Source organism: Protopterus annectens, chromosome 5.part0, assembly GCF_019279795.1.
Source record: "Protopterus annectens isolate FY-2018-M chromosome 5.part0, PAN1.0, whole genome shotgun sequence".
Taxonomy (NCBI): Eukaryota; Metazoa; Chordata; order Ceratodontiformes; family Protopteridae; genus Protopterus; species Protopterus annectens.
In genome coordinates this window covers 1,695,785,723-1,695,809,201 of record NC_056735.1, presented here as the reverse complement: position 1 = coordinate 1,695,809,201, position 23,479 = coordinate 1,695,785,723, and the positions used below count along the sequence as shown (strand labels likewise).

At 38.7% G+C, this 23,479-nt stretch overlaps 1 protein-coding gene across 1 annotated transcript in view; it reads left to right on the top strand.

The window, feature by feature from the left end:
* SPAG17 (sperm associated antigen 17) overlaps positions 1–23,479 on the top strand; it is a 3,638,922-nt gene that overhangs the window by 2,182,552 nt on the left and 1,432,891 nt on the right. Inside the window, exon 25 of the mRNA XM_044071485.1 lies at positions 5,616–5,824. Coding sequence (XP_043927420.1) covers positions 5,616–5,824 — 209 coding nt within the window. The remainder of the gene's footprint in view (positions 1–5,615; positions 5,825–23,479) is intronic.

The following is a 23,479-nucleotide window of genomic DNA, read 5'->3' as shown; positions in this document are numbered from 1 at the left end:
TCGGTGCCATCAACACCAACCACAACACCAATACTAGTAATGACTCCGGTGTTGGCACTGGCATCTTTAGTTTCCATGTCGGTGCTGACATCTCCTGCTGCTCCGCAGCTCCTACCCTCTGCCCTGGTGCCAAAGACTGAGAATCTCCCTCTGGTTTGTCCGTTTACTCCACCAGGAGTCTTTCTGAAGTTGACATAATGAGGATGGTGGATCAGCTTCTGACAGCTAGGGGTCTTCCTCCTTCTCAGCCCCCTCTCCCTCCTGGAGCAGGGGAGTTTTCCCCCAGTAGTCCTACATATATTCCTCGTCTGACACCTCCTCAGAGGCTTCAGAGCTGTTGACTCCAACCACACAGATTCCAATGGCCCCAGCACTGAGAGCATCCTTGTCTTTGGTTCATGGAACGGATCTGACCCTCTTGGTGCCATCAGAACCAAGGGTCCCTGGGATCGGACCTCTGCTGCTGGGGCTGGTTGGTTTGAGTTGACTCCTGTTTTTTATTCGCAGCCAACCTTAATAATTTGGGCTGCATTGGCTGGGGGTCTTTCCTCAGCTCCAGCTTTGGAGGTGGGTCTGTTGGAGTGGTGCAAGACCCCAGTTCTGAGTTTGTCTTTATTGGTACCAGGCTCCCATCCCTCCTCAGGAGGGCCTGCCTTTCAAGCTATGGAGAGGGCTTTGGCCACTGCTACTTCCCAGGTGGCTCCTGTGTTACCAGAGTCTCACTCCTTGACCCCTGCTTACACAGAGCTAATGCCAACCTCCGTACCCAGACAGCGAGCTCCAAGGATGCAAGAGATACTGACCAAGGATCACCCCTCTTCTGAGTCCTCTTCAGATATTCCCACTGAAGATCCCTCTCAGAAGAAAGTGTGCAAGAGGAAACACCTGGACTCCCATGAAGAGACCGTCATCAAGGACACAGATTTCGATGAGGAGGAGGGTTCCCCCCAATCACCCCAGAATATGTCTCCTTTGGAGACATTCTGGAGATCCTCAAACAGAGGGAAAACTGGAAAGGAGGAGTCTGTGTACTTGCAAGCCTGGGTGATGCCTCCCGCTGGCAATCTTATTAAGTTGATTGCTCAGCGGGCTTGGAAAGCCCCTGATTCAATAGAACCAATACCCTGGAGACCAGATAAAATGCTCTCTGCTCCAAGGGATCATCAGTACTGGACAAAAGGATTAGCAGTAGATGTCATGGTGGTGGCAGCTGCCACTAAAAAGGAACTAGCTGAGGAAATTTTCACTGTTCAACCCCCTAACCAGGAGTCAAGTGTGATGGACAGTTTTGGGAAGCAGGTTTATGCATCATCGACCATTACCATTAGGTCCTTGAACTTCATGGTATATTTCACTAGGCTCCAGAGGGATCTGATCACGGAGCTGTCAGGAGCAGTAGCTCAAGGGTTCCAGGAAAAAGTGGCCTCCCAGTTAGCTACCCTGAAGTCTGTCTCTAATTCATCCATGAGGCTCATTGCAAATACAGCCAAAAGGATGACCAGGTCAAGCAGTTCAGATATTGCAATTTGACGACACGCTTGGATGCACCTGTTTGAGTTTGTACAACCATTCAAGTCTTCCTTCGTCAATGCTGCTTTTGATGCATCTTCTTTGTTCAACCCCAGAGTTAAAGAAACTCTACCCAGGTGTGAGAAAGATGGAAAGACCGTGTCTGCATTGGGCATATGTTTTTCTGCTTCCCAACAAGCTTATTCCAGGAATCAGAGGAGTGAGAAAATGTGGTTCAAGATGTCCCAGAGGCATTTCTAGGACACATGGTGCAGACTCCCCTCAGGGCAGGGGGGGGGGTTCTAATGGAAGATGCCATCCTAGAGGCAGAGGTGGCTCACAGAACCAGGGTTCCAGAGAGTCCTTCTCTGGCCAACCCTATCAGTGCTCCTGAAAGGTGGCCTGATTGCTCACCTCTGGAGGCAGTCAGGGGAAGATTTTCCTTGCACCCGACAGCCTGGCGACAAGTAACTACAGATGTCTGGGAGCTAAGCATTATTTCCAGAGGTTACCTTATTCCTTTCACTATTTATCCAAGAACCCAAACAAGACTCTGCAATGCTCCATCCAATCAGAGGGACCAAACAGCCTTGAAATACAAAAGCTGCTAGAAAAAAAAGAGTAATCCAAGAAGTCCCATCAGACCAGATAGGATCCAGATTTTACTCAAGGTTCTTTTTAGTGCCAAAAAAGACAGGGGACTGGAGACCAGTTCTGGATCTCAGCATTCTAAACAAATTTGTTCAATAGTCCAAATTCCAGTTGGTCATGGTTCAGTCAGTGCTTCCCTTTCTAGAGGAAAATGGTTGGATGTGCAGTTTACACCTTCAGGATGCTTATTACCACATAAAAATGGACAAATGCTCAAGGAGGTTTCTCCACTTCCAGCTAGGAGCCAGTCACTATCAGTGCAGGGTGCTGCCCTTTCATCTCACCACAGCCCCCAGAGTGTTCGCCAAATGTATGGCAGCAGTAACAGCTCACTTGAGACTGCACAGATTCTGAGTGTTTCCATATCTAGATGACTGGCTCATCACCACTTCCACCAGACATCCACTGCTACAGGTGACATAATTCACCCTACAATTGTTCTTGCATCTAGGCATCATGGTCAGTCATACAAAGTCTCAAATGATTCCCTCTCAAGATATGGAATTTATCAGAGTTCATCTGAACACTCACTCCCTACCTGCCCACAGATTACAGAAAATAAAATCTCAAGTTCATTCTCTCTTGTGCATAAACAAAGTACCAGCCCTACTGGTGTTTCAAGCAATGGGTTCCATGACAGCAGTGATCATTTTGTTCCCATTAGCGAGATTTCACATGAGATTACTGCAATGGCTTCTTGAGAATCAATGGTCTAGTCCAACCCACCGAATGAACCAACCCATACTTGTCACCAGTTGCTGCAAAAAGGACCTATCCTGGTCAATGGAATCCAAACAAATTCTTTTGGGCCGCCCTTTTGTCCTTCCTCAAACCAAAGCCATAGTGACTACAGATGCCTCCCAGGGGTGGGAGGGTATTATCTGGGAAAGACAGTCCAAGGCACTTGGTCCCCGATAGAGGACAATCTGCATATCAGTGTCCTGGAGCTGAGGGTGATGCTGTTAGCATTGCAAGCATTTCACTCTGCCCTATGTCAAGGAACAATTGCAATTCAATCAGACAACATGTCCGTAGTCTGGTACATCAGTAAGCAAGGGGGAACCAAATCCTATCCCCTGTGTCGAGAAGCTGTCCGAATGTGGCAATGGGCCATTGTCTCCAACCACTTTCTGATTGCAATGCACATCCTGGGGAGTTCAAACATGGTAGTGGACAAACTAAGCAGATGTATTCTAATGCCTCATAAGTGTTCACTCAAACACAAGGTATTGAAGATCTTTCATCTCTGGGGCCAGCCTTGCTGCAACCTTTTTTCATCACCCCAAAACAACAAGTGCAGAAGCTACTTTGCCCTAATCCCCCTCAGAGGGAGTCCCCAAGAGATATTCTTCTCCTTGATTGACCCCCGGGTCTGCTATATGCCTTTCCTCCTTTCTCTCTGAAAGCAGCCAGGTTGAGAAGCAAAGTAATCCTCATTGCACCCTTCTGGCCGCAACAAATTTTGTTTCCCTTTCTATGGCATCATCTAGTTCATCATCCATGGATTCTGAACCCAGTTCTGGACCTTCTATCTCACCCTCAGGGACTGGTGCTTTCCCATCTTCAAAGTCTCAAGCTAACTGCTTGGTTCATCCAGTTGTGTTAGTCAGCAGGCATAATGATATTCCATCCCCGGTACAAAAGATTTTGCTGGCATCTCATAAACCATTCACCAGGAATCTCTACCTCAGTAAATGGAATAGATTCTCAATCTGGGCTTGTGGCCTGGACCCCTTTAAGCCCTGTGGAAAATGTTTTAGAATTTTTGGCCATTCTTTTTGGTAGAGGGGCTTCCGCTTCTACTGTTAAGGTAATTTTAGCTGCCATCTCTAATTTTCATAATGGCTTTGGAAATCTACCCTTAATTTCACACAGACTATGTAAGGTCTTCCTCAAGGGAACTATTCATTTAAAGCCTCCATTTAAAAATCCTCTACCCCCCATGGGACCTGATTGTTTTGCAGTCACTGGAACTTACCCCCTTTGAACGAGCAGCTACTTGTGACTTAAAGTTCATCTCTTGGAAAATGTTTCTACTTATAGATGTAACCTCTGCAAGATGAGTTTCTGAATTGCAAGCCTTATGTTCAAAGCCCCCTTAATTAATTTATAAGCAGTTTTTTAATGTTTAAGGGGAGAGAAAAAGGATTTAATTGTCTCCGTAAGCATTTCTCTGCTAACAATATTCATATACTGTATATAAATATTGTTAGTAGCAGAGAAATGCTTAAGGAGGCAATTAAATGCTTTTTATCTCCCCTTAAACATTAAAAACTGCTTATAAATTCAGTGTCTGTTCTGTACAGCATACAAGCAGTTTGCTGAAGCTGACAAGTACATTAAATAAGGATATCATGTATAGGCAGACTTATATACTGGATTGCCAGTCATGGTGGGCCCTAGAATTCCACCTAGACTGCACTTGTAATTTGCCAGTGTATAGCAGTAACACTAGCATACTCTTAAACAGTGGCAATTCCAAAGCTGGTCAGAGCAACTTGGCAACCCTGGGCACTTCTGCAAAATTTTATTTATCAGTTCAAAAGGATGTGAAGAGGGCCATCACAAATAATTAATGAAGCAAGCATATTATGCAGTGTAGCTCAGTGGAGCCACCCCTTGACAACATTATGTTATATTAAAGGAAGAAGTGGCTGTGACCTCAGAATGGGCTCAACAAATGGGTCTTAAAATGAGCTACAGCTGCACAGGCAACTGCAGAAACATAACTGGTCTCTTGGAGATGCATCCAGTGCACGGAAGTGCATCAGTATTTTGGATATATCTGTGTACAGTACTGAGACACTGGGTCCATAAATTGTGCTTCAACATTTCAGAATTACTTTTCTGGATCACTTGGAACACTACTTGAGTTTTTGAACTCCAAACTGCTCACACTCAATGTTCACGGCATTTTGAATCTAGTCTACCATATTGCCTTGTCTCTAACTACAGATACTTCTTTTTTTAATCCTTATCAAATACCTGTAGTTGTTCTGTAAGTAAGATTACTTGAGTCTGAGTGGTCACAGTCTTTTTATCAGCCACTCAAAAAATCCTTAAGGATACTTTGGCAATTAATCACTTATACAAATAATATATAATTATGAAATTACAAAAGTAAAGTGTTACATATTAATCATTTTTGTATTGATGGAATGCAGCAAAGAACCTACTTCTAGTACATGGGGTAATCATTCAAAGTAATTGTTCAGGCAGTATATGAACAATTTTAAAAGGTGATGTTTATATAGTAAATGTAAAATATATAGCTCAAGATTTCAGTAGTTTTGACATTCAGAATATTTGATTCATTAAGCTTTTAGTTTTGGATTATTTTTATTAACCATCAAAGTGATCTTATAATTTGTTGTACTCCAGTTTATCCGATACTTATCACGTCTTTTAAAATTAAGTGCAATTTACCATACCCAGTTTTGCCTTTTCTTTTTCAGTGCTGAAAGATCCTGTTTTGATGGATATTTTGAATATCCCTTCAGCTCAAACCCCAACTCCTGTCCCAGCCCCTCCTTCTCCTCCTCCTTCAAAAAAGAGCAAGTCGCCTAAGGTAAAGTCACCCAGGTCACCAAAAGGAAGCCACGCCAAGGGACCACCTACACCAATAGATGAGCCACCAAAGCCAGAAGTGGCAAAAGACATTAAGGTAAGGCAGCAAGACATTTCAGCCATGTTGATATATACTTACTATATGAATTACTGTAAAAGGCTGCCATAGTGTAGTGTGTTGATAGCGTAAGGTATGGATACAAAGTATGAAAATGCTATTTTTGTACAGTTGTCCCTGTTACCTGTTCTTCTGGTATCTCTGCAGTTGGTTGTTAGAAGCAAACAAGGACATATTCAGCATCATGACTGTTTATCATTCATTTACTATTATACATTATAGTACTGTGTGCATATATGTGGTGTATATTTGTAAAAATAATGTTAGTGGGCAAGATCATCTTAATTTCTTTGTATCAAAAAGGTCACCCATTGATGTTGCCTATTCTTTTTTTTTTTTAAGAAACATCTTTATTAAATTATCATATATGACATAGGCCATGTTACATTTATATAAATGACAATAAGCCATTGAGACAACATCTCAGTTGCAAACATTATACATTCCAAACCATGCCAACACAACTGTAGCTGCAAATGTTATACATCACTTTTAACATATCCAGTCATTGTTAGTCAGTTATTACATAGCTCTTTCAAATCCTGCCTTCTTTTAAACCTTGTTCCTCCTCTGTATGTAATGATCCCACAGTTCCCATTTTTCCTATGTAAATCCTTTTCTAAAGATCCCAGTTCCAGTTGTTTTAACTCTACTTCTAGTAAAGTCAGTTTAGACTTTGATTTCCATTTTCTAGCAATTGCTTTTTTTGGCAGCCATCATAATTAGACTCAGCAAGGCCTTACTATGTCTAGGCAATTCCAAGTTTGTATCATAGCTCAAAAAAATAATTCCTCTAGTTACTCAAACTTTCTCACCCAGCATCTCTGACAGAGCAGTCTGCAGGAAACATTTAAAGTCTGCCAACTCATTACATTCCCAGAAAATATATTCCCTGCCTCATCACACCTCCAACATTTCCTGTCTACCTCAGGAAAAATTCTTTGAAGTCTGCTTGGGGTATAAAAATACCTCTGTTAGCACTTCCAGGCAAAAATCTGAAATCTTCTATATTTTGTTGCATATTTGAGAGACATACATATATCCCCCATTGTTTCTTTACAAACTGCTATCTAATCTCTCTTCCTAGTCCTTCCTAACCTCCTCTGATTGATTCTTATAGTTATCATGCAATATTTTATATACTCTACTAATTATTCCTTTCTTAATGACAACTTCTGTTCTAGAGTCTACTAAAAACTCTACTGGTGCTGGTCTTTCATTTAGGACCCCCCATGTCTTTCTCTTTGCCTATACTCTGATATCAATTCTTGATATGGAAGGCAATCTTAGCCTGCAGTCCAAATACATTCTTGGCATTTTCCCATTATATTACCTTTCCCTCTCTAGTTATTTGCTCCCAGTACCTTAGTTCCTTTTTCCAGTTTTCTCCATTATATTCCTGTCCCTCTTGCCTATTGTCTGTATCCCTAATTGCAGTCATCCCTGTTGGCAGAATCTCCTTTCTTCAATCCTGTGTTGGCTTAGTTCGTAGAATACCTTCTGCTACTTTATGAATATAATATTCTGTATGATTATTGTTGTTCTCCTTAAAAGTCTGCAGCCAAAATCCCAGTCTCTCCCTGTTACATGATCTTTCCCACTGTTTCCTCATCATCTCTTTCCACTTTGAATTATAGTTTACAACTTGTGCTATGTATAGGAGCCTTAACTCTATTGCTCTGAAATATCCCTTCAACTCGGGTAATCCCAATCTGCCCTGTTCTATTGGAGGAATCAGCTTATCCCACTTGATACTTGTCATCTTCCCCTCCCAGATAAAATCCTCCAGCTCTTTATTAATTGCATCCACAACTTCTCATCTGTTTGATAAAAATATGCTTGACCAGTGTATAAGACTAAAGGGACTAAAAACATTTTAACTGCTTGTATCTTACCATCAATATACATATAACAGAGCTTCCATTTTCTCAGTGTTTTATTATTTTTTGTTTAGTCTCTTCCCACATATCCTTAGCTGCCATAACAGTATCATTTTACTCCATACTCCTAAATACTTCATTTTATGATGTCCCCATAAATATGGATATTGCTGAACCAGTTTGTGTATGGGTACATAATTTACTGCTTTTGCTTTTATTTTTGCTTCATTAATTTTTGTATCCTGAAAAGGTTTGAAACTATCTCAGCATGTTCCACAGCACTGTAATGTGCCTTTCTGGTTTTGTCAGGTATAAAATAATGTCTTCTGCAAATAAAGCCAGCTTTTCTTGACTACCATACAAATTATATCCTTGAATTTCTGAGTCCCTTATTTTCTTTGCCAGTGCTTCTAAATATAATGCAAATAACAAATGAGAGATAGGACATCCCTGCCAGATTCCTCTGCTCAAGCAGAGATTATCAGAGAGGATCCCATCCACTTTCATTTTCACCTCCGATCCTTCATTCCCTCTAAATAGTTTTTACTTCTTAACCGTATCTACCTTTATTTTATTTCTACTCTATTTTTAAATTACATTTTAATTTTAGCCCACTCCCTAGCTATATTTTCAGAAAATGTTTCTATCTTCTCTAATAGCTTCTGAATAATTTACACTACCCATTCTTTAAATTCCTATCTTTTCAACAGATAGGTGAGAAAGCGCCAGTGTCTCATTTTTATTTTATTACCGTGTTATTATTTTAGTTGTTATTGGTGCAGGATCTGAAAAAGTTATTGGATGCATATCAAGACCTTCAAGTAAATGCACATGTTCCTGTGAAATGCAAATTCTGTCTAGCCTAGCCCAGTTTTTGTATCTTAGGGAATAATATGTAAATTCACTCAGAATTCCTAGTACTGAATTCACATCTTCCATGCCAAATATTTTCATAAATTTCTTTAAAAGTCTGCCCTCCTTTGTTATATTTCCCTTTCTGGGCCTCCCAGACACATCTTCATTGTTGCAAATCAAAGTCCATTCCCCACCTATAAGTAATATTCCTTGCTGAAAACTAATTATTTCTCCCAGGATTTTCTTTAGCTCTATTATAGTAGTTTTCAGCAGAATATAAATACATGCCAGTGTAACCCTCCTTCTTTGCCAGTAGCCCCTTAGTACTACAAATCTACCATTATTGTCTTTTTTTCCCTCTTCTATTACTATTGGAGCTCATCTTGCAATTAATATAAGTACTCCTCTTTTCGTTTGCCTTAGGTATTCCACTAAATAACCATCATGCAAACCTTTCTTTATCAAATTCACATGTTCAGTTCTTTCCAAGTATGCCTCTTGTAGCATAGCTGTTTGCACTCTACATTTTTTAATATAGTTCACTACTCTTTCTTTTTTGGATTTATCTGTGAGACCATTAACATTTAAACACATTATAGAAAAAAATCATATTCTTGAGGGATTATTATTCCCACCTTTTATGCATAACAGCTTTTTTGTTAAGTGTCTAGTTCCAGCTTTTGTGTTACATGCATGCACTGTTTGGTAGGTTAATCTTTTATACAACTGTTTCTTGTCATCTCCATTTGAGCCTATGTCACATCTTGTAGAACCTTTTGTTTTATTGAAAAGTCTAAAATAAAAACACACACACACACTCCTAATACCACCCTAAAATCTACTAACTGAATAACACACAAAACTATGTACATCTTCAAATATTGAAGTTTTACCCCCTTAATAGAACAAAAGCTCCAAACTGACAGCCACACACACAGACGAGCTAAACAGAAAGAAAGCTTATCTATGCTAAAATGCATGGTAGAGCCTGTGATTCTATTAAGTGCTGTCTTGTTCTGCCTTATCTTTATAGCTCTCCCAGCTGGGAAAAGACTTGAATTCTTTCAGAAAACATTTTCTACAAGCCATTTCTCTTTATCATATTGTCTGCTAGTGACATGAGAACCAGATACAGGACTGTTTATAATACCTTATAATATTCAATGTTCTTTTTCATTTACTTAATTTCTTTCAAAACATGTTAATACATAAAAATAAACTCCAAAGAGTTGAAAAGCCACGAACAAAACAAAGAGATGAGTTCAACAAACCACAGGAAGCCGGAATGGAATCCAAAATAACTTTTACTGGAAACTTGTAAGCGCTTTTGTGTTATAAAATCCAAACACTTCTTCAGACAAGTTCTTTTTGTTTCCAACTACAGTTTAAATACACATCGCAATTATCACATTTATTCAATTACATAAAAAAACACAATTAAGCCAATGTTTCAATTAATTAAATAATTAAATGAATGAGTTCTGCCCAAATGAAAACTGAGAACTGAATGCTATATTAAAAACAGTTCCTTTTAAAACCAATGTTATTTTTACAAAATACATTACTTAAAGTTAAAAACCTAAGTCAAAATATATTTAAATACCATTAAATATGTTATAAAATCTAAAAAACATATTTAATTTCTAACCATAGCAAGCCAAACTTGTTCTTATTATATTTACTATTTGATTTTTTAATTTTTTAATATTTTTTATTTTTTATGTATCTATATGATGTATATGTTGCTAAAGTAATAAATAAGTAAGTATGTAACAAAATATTTCAGTATCTATACAAATTATATAGACAAAATCTATGAATAAAATTTTTTAAACAGAATTTATAAACAAACTTTTGTAAACAATGTCCCCAACTTGCATGTATTAAAATAAAACAATTGTTTTTTATGTGACAGAATTTTTATATACATTTGCTTGTAAATAGTATTCATGAATATTAAATATATTTAAATTATCTTAAAAGTGCTTTTTGCTTTAATAGACATTTAATGGAACATGTTTCATTTATCCCAGGGTGGATGTGTGCATTTGTTTTTAGTTGCCAAAGCAACTCACATTCTTCTAACTTTAAATGCCACGGTCCTCCCCTGGGGTTTGTTCCTATTTTTTGCACAACATTAAACATAAAGCTATGATTGATGTTTTCCGAGATATGTTTTGCAAGTGCATTAGACATATTCAGCCTACTGATCGCATAAATATGTTCGTAAATACGTTGTTTTAAGTGTCTTTCGGTTTTTCCGAAATAGAATGCAGGGCAGGCTGTACATGTAGCAAGATATACTACACCTTGGCTAAGACAGTTGCATTTCTCATTTATATAGTATTTTGTGCCTCGAATAATAAATGTGGATCCAGTTTTAATATATTTACAGTAACTACAATGACCACACTTGAACATTCCCTTATTGGTTTTGTACATTCTAATGGGAGCTTCTAACATAGTTTTCAAAGATGGAGCTTTTCTAAAAATTACTATGGGTTTTGGTCCTATATTCATATTAGGACAAAGACCTTGTTTTAATAGTTCCCAATTGTTATCTAGGATGCGTCTAAATCCCACGCTTAGCTCGTTAAATTGTGTGGAAAAACTAATATTAAAGTTTTTTTGTTGTTGCTGTTGTTGCTGGTGTTGTTCTTCTTCTGCTTCTTGAATACTTCTAGTAGTATCATGAATTACTAACTGTGTACTGTTATCTAGTTGGTTGTCATTAACATGAGTTTTTAAGATGGGTCCTAATTGACCCGTACCCCTTTTTCTTGTTACTTCTTGAATAACTGAATTTATCAACCTTCTAGGGTACCCTCTATTTAGAAACATAATAGTCAAGAAGTCACATTCTTCTAAGAAAGTACTTTCTTCTGAACACATCCTAGATGCTCGTACTACCTGACTCTTAACAACACCTTTCTTTTGAAAGGTAGGATGGGAACTTGTAAAATGTAAAAATGAGTTACTGTAATGAGGTTTCCTATAGATAGAAGTAGTGTATTTCATCTTTTCGATGTCTTTTTTTATATTGATATCTAAGAAGTTGATTAATGATGTGTCATATTGATATGTAAATTGTAAAAATGGAACAAAAGAGTTCATTTTATCAATAAGCTTAATGGCGTTATTTTTATCTGTTTTCAAAATCATCAGTATGTCGTCTTGGTATCGAGTGTACCAGACGACTGAGTCTTTGAATATGTTTTGTGGGAATAAGAAGGTGTGTTCCCAAAACGCCATTACCGAGTTGGCAAAGGATCCCCCACAAGGGGAACCCATTGCTACTCCTGTTGACTGAAGATAAAGTTCGTTTTTAAACATGAAAAAATTATTTTTCAAAACTAATTCTAATAAATTCAAAATCAAATCAATTTCTTCACCTGGCAGATGCTTATTCAATAGGAAATCTCTAACCCACTCTGCACCTGTTTCTTGTGGAATTACCGTGTATAGGTCTCTGACATCTGCTGTCAGAAACGCAAAATCTTCTTGAAATGGGATATTGTTTAACTTTTCTAGAACAAACCAAGAGTCTTTGCAAATTTGTGACTCGTTTTTAAGGGCTTGTTTTAATTTGTTATCTACCCACTTAGCACAGGCGTAGGTTATAGACTGGCGTCCATCTATTATTGGCCTAAAAGGTGGGTTTTGGATGTTCTTATGCAGTTTAGGAACTCCGAAGATTACAGGAATCATAGGAGCTGGCATGGTAAAATACTGATATAGTTCTGTGCCTATACTACTTTCAATGTACAAGTCACTCAGAGAATTTTTTATTTTTTGATAAGACTGGTTAAGTTCATTTTTTGAAATTTTTGTATAATTATTACATGATAACATTTCTCTTATCTCTTTCTCATAGTGGTCCTCGTACATAAGAACTGCCCCCCCACCTTTGTCGGGTTTCATGACCCAGATGTTATGTACTTTTACATAATCTATTAAGTTGTGCATTTCTACATTGAAATGTTTTTGATGAAAAAACTCTTTATTTAATGCTCTTAAATGAATTTCTACCACTTTTTCAAATACAAGCAAATTATTATCTAATGGTGGATTGTATGTACTTGCAATCCGCTCTGTACTAAACACATTATCACTGTCACCTAATAACATTTTTAAATTCAGCTTACGAGTATAAAGTTTAAGATCACATAGTACTCTTGCTAAGTCTGGCTTATGTGGAAGTGAATAATTAAAGCCTTTTGCAAGCAGTTCAACAAAATCGGTTGGAATCTCAAACAGTGTGTAATTGTATACTTTAAAGTCATTACTGTCGCTTAGAGTAATAACAGGAAAGGAAACAGAGCCTGTTACCTCTTGCGACGGTTGAATGTTCTCCTGTTGTTGTTCTGGTTCTTCTTCTGGACATTCTTCCGCTTGTTGTTGGAAACTGCTGGCTGAAAACCCTGATAAGCGTAGTCTGCTCGAGCATTATTTCCTTGTTGTTGTCTTTGTTGGTTGAGGTTTTGAATACGTTCACTTCTCCTATTCTGGTTACCATCAGAAACTTCACAGTGCAATACTTCGTTGGTGTTGTTTTGTGCAATGTGGGAAGTTTGGTTAACAGAAGAGTTTTCATCGATTGTATTTGCGTCATCACTAGGAGCGGAGTGAACAGTGTTGTGAATTCTATTAGGTGGTGGATCAGGATACGCATTGCCATTAGCATATGCCGTTGTATCTCTACTAATCCTCCGCTTCTTTGTTTCGCTAATTTTCATAAGAAGAGAGTCAATACTTGAAAAAATTCTTCCGTAATCGTATTGGTAACGATTGAAATCAGAATTAGCTTTGATTTGTTGTTCTAAACCTTGTAACTGCTGCTCGAGGGTTGTCATTTGCTCAGTATATTCTTTGATTAATATTTCAAGAAACATAAGCCCTTGCTGATTAAAGAATGCAATTAAAGTCTTGTGGAAATCTGAATTTCTTTCGACACCAGAGGGATATTTCCACTGCCTGAGTCCCTTAGGCACAATTTTTAGATTAATGCATTCCTTAAAATATAAAATTTCTAGCTGCAGTTTTTTATACTTAGATAAACTGGTGTCGAACATTTTTAACGCTAAAACGATGTCATTCTGATTTTCTTGTTGAGACTCTTGACCATTGACTTCATTGTGCTTGTTAAATAACTCATGTTAATGACAACCAACTAGATAACAGTACACAGTTAGTAATTCATGATACTACTAGAAGTATTCAAGAAGCAGAAGAAGAACAACACCAGCAACAACAGCAACAACAAAAAAACTTTAATATTAGTTTTTCCACACAATTTAACGAGCTAAGCGTGGGATTTAGACGCATCCTAGATAACAATTGGGAACTATTAAAACAAGGTCTTTGTCCTAATATGAATATAGGACCAAAACCCATAGTAATTTTTAGAAAAGCTCCATCTTTGAAAACTATGTTAGAAGCTCCCATTAGAACGTACAAAACCAATAAGGGAATGTTCAAGTGTGGTCATTGTAGTTACTGTAAATATATTAAAACTGGATCCACATTTATTATTCGAGGCACAAAATACTATATAAATGAGAAATGCAACTGTCTTAGCCAAGGTATAGTATATCTTGCTACATGTACAGCCTGCCCTGCATTCTATTTCGGAAAAACCGAAAGACACTTAAAACAACGTATTCTGAACATATTTATGCGATCAGTAGGCTGAATATGTCTAATGCACTTGCAAAACATATCTCGGAAAACATCAATCATAGCTTTATGTTTAATGTTGTGCAAAAAATAGGAACAAACCCCAGGGGAGGACCGTGGCATTTAAAGTTAGAAGAATGTGAGTTGCTTTGGCAACTAAAAACAAATGCACACATCCACCCTGGGATAAATGAAACATGTTCCATTAAATGTCTATTAAAGCAAAAAGCACTTTTAAGATAATTTAAATATATTTAATATTCATGAATACTATTTACAAGCAAATGTATATAAAAATTCTGTCACATAAAAAACAATTGTTTTATTTTAATACATGCAAGTTGGGGACATTGTTTACAAAAGTTTGTTTATAAATTCTGTTTAAAAAATTTTATTCATAGATTTTGTCTATATAATTTGTATAGATACTGAAATATTTTGTTACATACTTACTTATTTATTACTTTAGTAACATATACATCATATAGATACATAAAAAATAAAAAATATTAAAAAATTAAAAAATCAAATAGTAAATCTAATAAGAACAAGTTTGGCTTGCTATGGTTAGAAATTAAATATGTTTTTTAGATTTTATAACATATTTAATGGTATTTAAATATATTTTGACTTAGGTTTTTAACTTTAAGTAATGTATTTTGTAAAAATAACATTGGTTTTAAAAGGAACTGTTTTTAATATAGCATTCAGTTCTCAGTTTTCATTTGGGCAGAACTCATTCATTTAATTATTTAATTAATTGAAACATTGGCTTAATTGTGTTTTTTTATGTAATTGAATAAATGTGATAATTGCGATGTGTATTTAAACTGTAGTTGGAAACAAAAAGAACTTGTCTGAAGAAGTGTTTGGATTTTATAACACGAAAGCGCTTACAAGTTTCCAGTAAAAGTTATTTTGGATTCCATTCCGGCTTCCTGTGGTTTGTTGAACTCATCTCTTTGTTTTGTTCATGTTAATACATAAAGCTAAGGCCTTAATACAGTCACTCCTGTATGCAAGAATGAGAAAAAGCACACTTGCTTAGGTTATACGATATCTAGCAATATATGTGCAGTATAATGTTTGTTATGTTAATACAGTTTGATTACTTTTATATGAATGCACATTTGCTTATGTCACAAGTGATAATTCAATAAAGGTGTTTGAAAAAAAATAAAAAAAAATTGTTTTACTTACAATTTACTCTCTCCCTCCTCTTCCCCTTTCCTAAGAATTTTTCCGAACATTAATGACATGAAGTAGGGCATATGCTTTAGAGTCCCCTACAAGTTTAACAAAGTCCAAACAAGTCCAATAATTCCAGATTTTCTTGTTGTTTCCTGTTTCACAAATATACTTATCGCTTTGTAATCCCACATTTGTCAATTTCCAGGTTACTGATTTCAGTCTACAAACGTTAATGACATGAAGTAGGGCATATGCTTTAGAGTCCCCTACATGTTTAAGAAAGTCCAAGCAAGTCCAATATTTCCAGATTCTTTTGTTCTATGTTCACCTCCATCTCCCAAACCCTGTCTCTGCTTCATCTCCAGTACACTCTCAATTTTTCTTGTCAACTTCTGTAATTTTTTCCTGTCTTGATAATTTTCCTTTGAAACACTGGAAAAGCTTTCACTGATATAGTCTCTCTGTGGCCTGTATTATCACAAAAACAAGAAGCAGAATCTCCTTCTGTTTCATAGTTCATTTTGTTGGACAAACATTTGTATGTCTTCCTTCGCATGTACTTCATCAAAAAATGTTTTTGTTCCTCCAGGGACAAAAAAAGGATAGCTAGGTACAACAGTTTGAATCTCATTCCTGTTTCTCAGCATTCTCTATATAATGGAATAAATGTATTCCTCTTCTGCCTGGTGTGCAATGGGTATTCATTCTCCACAAACACTCTGCTATCTCCCACTTCTAGTACTTTGTTCTTCTGCCACAGTTTTGCCAGAATCAGCTCCTTCTGCTGGTAAGATTGTATTTTTACTATTAAAGGTCTAGGTTGTTTTCTCATAACCAGGTTTAAAGCATACACACGATGTGCACTTTCAATTAACTGTTTCTTTAATGGAATACCACTTCAGTTGCTTATTTGTACTTTCATAAAATTAATAAAGTCTCTTTCTTCCAGCTTCTCTGGTACAGCAGAAAATTGCAGGTTTTCTCTACGTGCTCTGTCCTCTAATTCTATTATTTTTTAAACATCTCTTCTTGTGCAGTCTCATATTCACCCTGCCTTTTCTTCATTTCAACCCATGAGTTTTGCAGTTCTGTCACCTTATCTAAATATCCATTCAAAGCTTCTTCCATTTTTTCCAGCTTTTTATTGTTTGTATTGATATACTCCATCAGTGTTTCATTTATTTTAACCAGGTCAGTGTGTGTGGCTGCTTTATACTTTCCTCTAGGTTAGTGGAAGTCACATCAGGAACTTGCACTGCTTTTTGCTAAACAACTGCAGTACTTTTCCCAGTCTGTGTTTTTTCCTCAACTTTTGTAGCTGAGTTTTCTCCAGGTCCTTTATATTTCTTTTTTTCTGACATCTAGGTAGTGCACTTACTAGTCAGTTACTGAAATTTACCCAGAAATCTAGGTCCACTGGCTTTCTCTGCTAAGTTTCTGTTTTCAGACTGGGATAGCCAGAAATGAGCTGTTACTCAATGTGCAGCCATCTTGAAAAAGCCCCGATGCTGCCTACAAAATGCATTACCAAAACCTGGTTGTGGTAAAGCAACATTCACTCTTACTATTCCCAAAGGCCAGGGACTTGGAAGTAAGTCAGTAACAACTATGCTGGAATTTAGCATTACTGCAACAGTTCTATTGTATTGCCTTTCATGTTAGAGTGTGGAAAATGTTGAGTGTATTGAAAATAAAGGAGCAGTTGTTGGGAGGGTGATGCTCATACAGCTGATGTCTGTGCAGGAGTGGCTTTAGGTCAACCGGTGCCCTAGGCAAAAGGGCTCCATGGCGTCCCCCACCACACCACCCAGTGCCCCCATCCTGGTCTACCTATACCAAATAAATACTGGAAAAGCTCCCCTACTAGAGCGGCACCCTAGGCGGCTGCCTAGTTGGCCTATGCCTAAGGCCGACTATGTGTCTGTGATTGTAATGCTATGAAATTAACCTAAATGTTGCATTAATGATGTATTTCCAAAGATTTTTCCTTGTTTACTTGTGTCAGTTGTTTATTAACTGGAATGGTGGACTGACCTGAAAGGTAACCCATTTATATCACAACCCTGGCCTAAGGCAAAAAACAGAAAGGTAGCCACAAGTACAGTAGCAGACATACAACTAAGACTTGACATGATTCCATTATATCAGTATAATAATATATACAATATTAAACCCTCCTTCTCCATACAGTCCCTTAATAACATTCCCATTCAGGTAGAATCCAGTACTAAGCTCTTAGGCGTAACCATCGATAATCAGCTTAAATTTGACTTGCATGTTAATAACCGTATCAAAAAGACTCATTCAAAACTAGGGCTCCTTTACCGTAACAAGAAATTCCTTACCTCTGAAGCCAAGATTACTCTCTCTCACCTACCTTATACCCAGTCTAATGTACAGTTCTCAAATTCTCACAAATCTTAACTCAGCACTCCTGACCAATCTCGAATCTACCTACAACAAGGTAGCTAGATTTGCTGCCCAACAACCTACAAATCCCATCACTGTCTCTCTCGAAAACACCTAAACTAGCTTGAATTACACCACCAGCTTCTTCTTTCTCAGCTCCAGATCATCGATTCTATCCTATACCAGTCTTCCTTCTGCCCAGTATTATCCCCTCTCATCTCCCATTATTCTCCCTCCAGACCCCTCGAAGCTCTAACCAAGACCTACTACAAATCTACAAACCCAAGTCTAAATTTGGATGCAACATGTACAGCTATCACCCCACTATTGCCTGGAATAGGCTCCCACTGCACTCTCCCTCCTTAAACATCCCCTACTTCTCATACCTTAATCTACTTTCTGCCCTTAACTCACTGTTCTCACTAGATCTCTCTAATATTCCTTGACTACTCTTTCTACTGTCTTTTAAAATCTATTAAGTAAATTGCCTCAGAGAAACATTCTATTGTAATTGTCTTGCCTTCATGCAACTACAGCATGATAAAACTGGGTTTTTGTAACCACTTACCCCAAAAACTATACTCATCTTAATGACATATTTCTTTTTATACATCTTGAAATAGTTATGCTATAGTCCTGATTATTGACAATGTATAACATTGTATTGCTACTTAATGCCTTGTAATAATCCTGTAACATTGCTGTTTAATGCTAATGTATAATGAAAATTGTATAATATGTTGGAGCTTTTCTCCCGGGCCTCAACTGAAAAAGGGCTGTTCAGCTCAGTCAGACAATCTTGGTCAACAAATGTAAAATAAATAAATAAAATAAATATAAAATAAATATAAAATAAAATAAATAAATTCTAAACATTAAAATTGTCTAATAATAATAATATGAATAATCAAAGCAAGCGTTTCCATACTGTGCATGTACTAATTAACTGTAAACAAAATAAAATACTACTGAGATACAAAGAAAGCACTAATTTGTATGGAGAACAAAGAATAGAAAGACAGATAAATAACTTAAATGGTGTTATAAGGGAGCAAGGAAAATACATGAGAAAAGGAGAAGTGGCTTTAATAGGGAAGAGACACATTGACTGCTCTTTTTTTAAAAATCAGTCACCATATTACCCATTTGCGTGATATCCAGCCATTTCAAAGTTACAATAAAATGTCTTCCAAATTAAATATTTTTTCTGTTAAAAAACATGTTTAATGCAAATTATCACAAATAATATACAATCATTATATTTACTATTATAATCTGGAAAATAGGTCAATCGAATGATTAAAAGGTCTTGAATTCCAGAACATCTAAAAGGCAGAATGTCAAAAATCACATTAGTGACAGCCGTATTTCGACTAATTTGATAGCTCCTTCCTGATGTAGTTCCACAATTCTTAAACCACAGTTACTACACATATGCTGAGTTCCAGCAACTGCAGTCTCATCATCTGATGTGTACTACACTCTGAATAGCGGAAGACAGTATGTTTCGGATACAGCTGTCTATGTTCATGCATAGATCTACTTCGCCACCCAAAATACCAAAACACCAATTTTCAAAACACTAGACCCAAAACAATGAAAGTCCACAATAACGTTCACTTAATCAACATCCAAAAGCCCAAATGTGACAATGCCAACTCCCATATAACTGACACAAAAGCAACATAGATACCAGCATTGCCATCAGTGCTTTTGCTTGTATTTTGCAATTAAATTCTAGCACTGTGCTTCCACCTCTCATAACACGTTATGCTCTTTTGCAGGGTAGAAACATACACATTTCTTGACTTGTCCATAACTTATCGTGCCAACGCATACAGTTGTTGCAGTCTGTACAACCGCACATATAGCACAACAAAACTGCCAGGTCAAATATCGAAATAGTGCAGTACTTTGTAGATATTATGAAAGTCAAGACCACTGTATACGAGCATATTCCAAGGTGTGCTAACGGAACACATTGCTTACTGTAATCTGCATGATTTAAGTTTGCAACCGCTGCTCCAACTCATGTCCATGGCTGTAGTACCTAGGAGACCTCCCTGCAAAGTGACATGTAGTGACACCAACACAGTGCAGTATACCTTCAAAAACAGAAATACATCTTCACGTCCTGTAATGCACGATGTTATGTGATCCTATCTCGCCTACATTCTGACTGATGGGTTCGGAGCCGATCCTCGGCTCCGACTCGGCACGCTTATGCCAAAAAGCGAAGTCTCTTATTGGCTGAGCTTACTATATCCCAGGATGCACCACTACCAGTCCCCCAGATCTCGTTTGCCGTTAACAAGCAAAGACGTGGTCTCGAGCTTGGCTGAGTAGTGTTTTTTCACTTACTTTCCTGTCAGGGATTTCCTAAAATTCAACAAAAAGCTGTTTTAACAGCTATGTCGTGTTTTTTGTGTATGAGTGAATATTTTTTGTGGTAAAATATTTGTGTGGTGATTGTGTATTGTCTGACTAGAGGTCCCATTTGAGTTGAAGGGCCTTCCCCTGTCAGTCCGTTGTCATTCAAGTCCCGTTTTTTTTTAGGGTTCTTGGATACCTTTAGTTGTTTTTCTATTCTGTCAGTCTTGTTTTGAGAAAAAGAAAAAGAAGAATTTTTTCTGTGATAGTTAGTGTGTTTGCTGTTCACCAGTTTGGTTGCCATAATGTCACAGGCTCCTCGGCCTTCAGGGTTTAAGAAGTGCACTAAGTGTAGTTTCAAGATGTCAATTACAGATGACCATTCTCTCTGTGTGTACTGTTTGGGCGCCAAACATTTGCAGGAGTCCTGTAGCGTGTGCCACGCGTTTTCCTCGAGGGTCCTCCAAGAGAGGAAAAATAAACTTATTTTAAAAGGCCTTATTAAACCCTCATTTGAAGAGGCATTAGCTTCCTCTCCTTCTCCTGCAAAGAAGAAAAGGGCGTCGGCTCCGACCAGCCCGTCGGATCTGACCGCCAAAAGACATAGGCAGGCTTCTCCTTCGGCTCCACGGACTTCGGAGCCGAGGGTCTGCCTCGATGCCTCCAGCCTCGACTCCTCTGGGTTCGGAGCCGATGGCTGGGGCCTCGAGAGGCGGGTCATCTTCATCGGCTCCACTGATCTTAGAGCCGATGAAGGTTGTCCGCTCAGACACTTCCTCCTCGGCGCCGAAGCCCTCTTCGGCACCGATGGAAATTGGTTTGGACACTCCTTCGGCGCCGATAATTATCGAGTTGATTCGGAGCCGGTCCCCTAGTCCCTTGGAGTCGTTGGAGAGGCCTACTCGGACCCGATCGGTCTCTTCCAGGTCATCAAGGATGTCAGATTCGGACATAGACAGGGTACTCCAAAGACTTTTCCAGTCCCCAGTCTTTCAGAAATTTGTTTCGGCTCCGACCCAATTGGCTTCGGAGCCGATAGCCCATTCCATTGCCATTCCTCCTCCGACCGCTTCGGCTCCGTCGGAGCAGGCGCTGATGGAGCCAGTGGAGATCCTAGGATCGGCTCCGACCCTTACTCCAACCCCGGCCTTCGGGTCCGAGTTTAGCACACGGACTTCTTCGGCCGGGCCCGGGGGTGACGTTTCGGGACCAATGCTGTCAGTTCCAAGCCTCCCTCTCGGTGCTTCGGCCGCGGGACTTCCGTCTGCTATCATGGCTCCGGAGACTGGACCCTCCCAGGATTCTGGGGGTCCGGCCTTCAGAGCTATGAGGAGTGCCTTGGCCAAATCTTCTTGACCATCTCTACGGCTTTACCGGCACCTTCCATGGGCATGGAGACTGGGTCTTTGGCAGTTCCCCTGTCTCTAGGCAGCGGAGCCCCGGGGCCTGAGGTTACCCCCACTGGGGGTTTCCCTCCTCCTGAGGGTCTTTCGGAGTTGTCTTCGGAGGAGCCCCCAAGGAAGAGATCGTGCAAGAGGAAGCACGTGGACTCCCCCGATGAGTCTCTTACATCGGACACTGATCTTGATGATGCGGAGGGGTCCCCAAAGTCGTCCTCGGATGATGTCTCATTTGCAGACATTCTAGAGATCCTCAAGCAACGAGGCGGCTGGAATTCCAAACCCCCCTCCGCTGATGAGTCGGTGTTCCTCAAGGCCTTCGGGGCTCAGCCCTCCGCCTCCTGGGTGTCTCCACCCTACGACGAGCTCCTGGATTTGGTTTGTCGGAGGGCGTGGGAACATCCAGATACTGTGGAACCAGTGTCTTCCAAATTAAATATTTTTTCTGTTAAAAAACATGTTTAATGCAAATTATCACAAATAATATACAATCATTATATTTACTATTATAATCTGGAAAATAGGTCAATCGAATGATTAAAAGGTCTTGAATTCCAGAACATCTAAAAGGCAGAATGTCAAAAATCACATTAGTGACAGCCGTATTTCGACTAATTTGATAGCTCCTTCCTGATGTAGTTCCACAATTCTTAAACCACAGTTACTACACATATGCTGAGTTCCAGCAACTGCAGTCTCATCATCTGATGTGTACTACACTCTGAATAGCGGAAGACAGTATGTTTCGGATACAGCTGTCTATGTTCATGCATAGATCTACTTCGCTTACCCAAAATACCAAAACACCAATTTTCAAAACACTAGACCCAAAACAATGAAAGTCCACAATAACGTTCACTTAATCAACATCCAAAAGCCCAAATGTGACAATGCCGACTCCCATATAACTGACACAAAAGCAACATAGATACCAGCATTGCCATCAGTGCTTTTTGCTTGTATTTTGCAATTAAATTCTAGCACTGTGCTTCCACCTCTCATAACACGTTATGCTCTTTTGCAGGGTAGAAACATACACATTTCTTGACTTGTCCATAACTTATCGTGCCAACGCATACAGTTGTTGCAGTCTGTACAACCGCACATATAGCACAACAAAACTGCCAGGTCAAATATCGAAATAGTGCAGTACTTTGTAGATATTATGAAAGTCAAGACCACTGTATACGAGCATATTCCAAGGTGTGCTAACGGAACACATTGCTTACTGTAATCTGCATGATTTAAGTTTGCAACCGCTGCTCCAACTCATGTCCATGGCTGTAGTACCTAGGAGACCTCCCTGCAAAGTGACATGTAGTGACACCAACACAGTGCAGTATACCTTCAAAAACAGAAATACATCTTCACGTCCTGTAATGCACGATGTTATGTGATCCTATCTCGCCTACATTCTGACTGATGGGTTCGGAGCCGATCCTCGGCTCCGACTCGGCACGCTTATGCCAAAAAGCGAAGTCTCTTATTGGCTGAGCTTACTATATCCCAGGATGCACCACTACCAGTCCCCCAGATCTCGTTTGCCGTTAACAAGCAAAGACGTGGTCTCGAGCTTGGCTGAGCTAAGTAGTGTTTTTTCACTTACTTTCCTGTCAGGGATTTCCTAAAATTCAACAAAAAGCTGTTTTAACAGCTATGTCGTGTTTTTTGTGTATGAGTGAATATTTTTTGTGGTAAAATATTTGTGTGGTGATTGTGTATTGTCTGACTAGAGGTCCCATTTGAGTTGAAGGGCCTTCCCCTGTCAGTCCGTTGTCATTCAAGTCCCGTTTTTTTTTAGGGTTCTTGGATACCTTTAGTTGTTTTTCTATTCTGTCAGTCTTGTTTTGAGA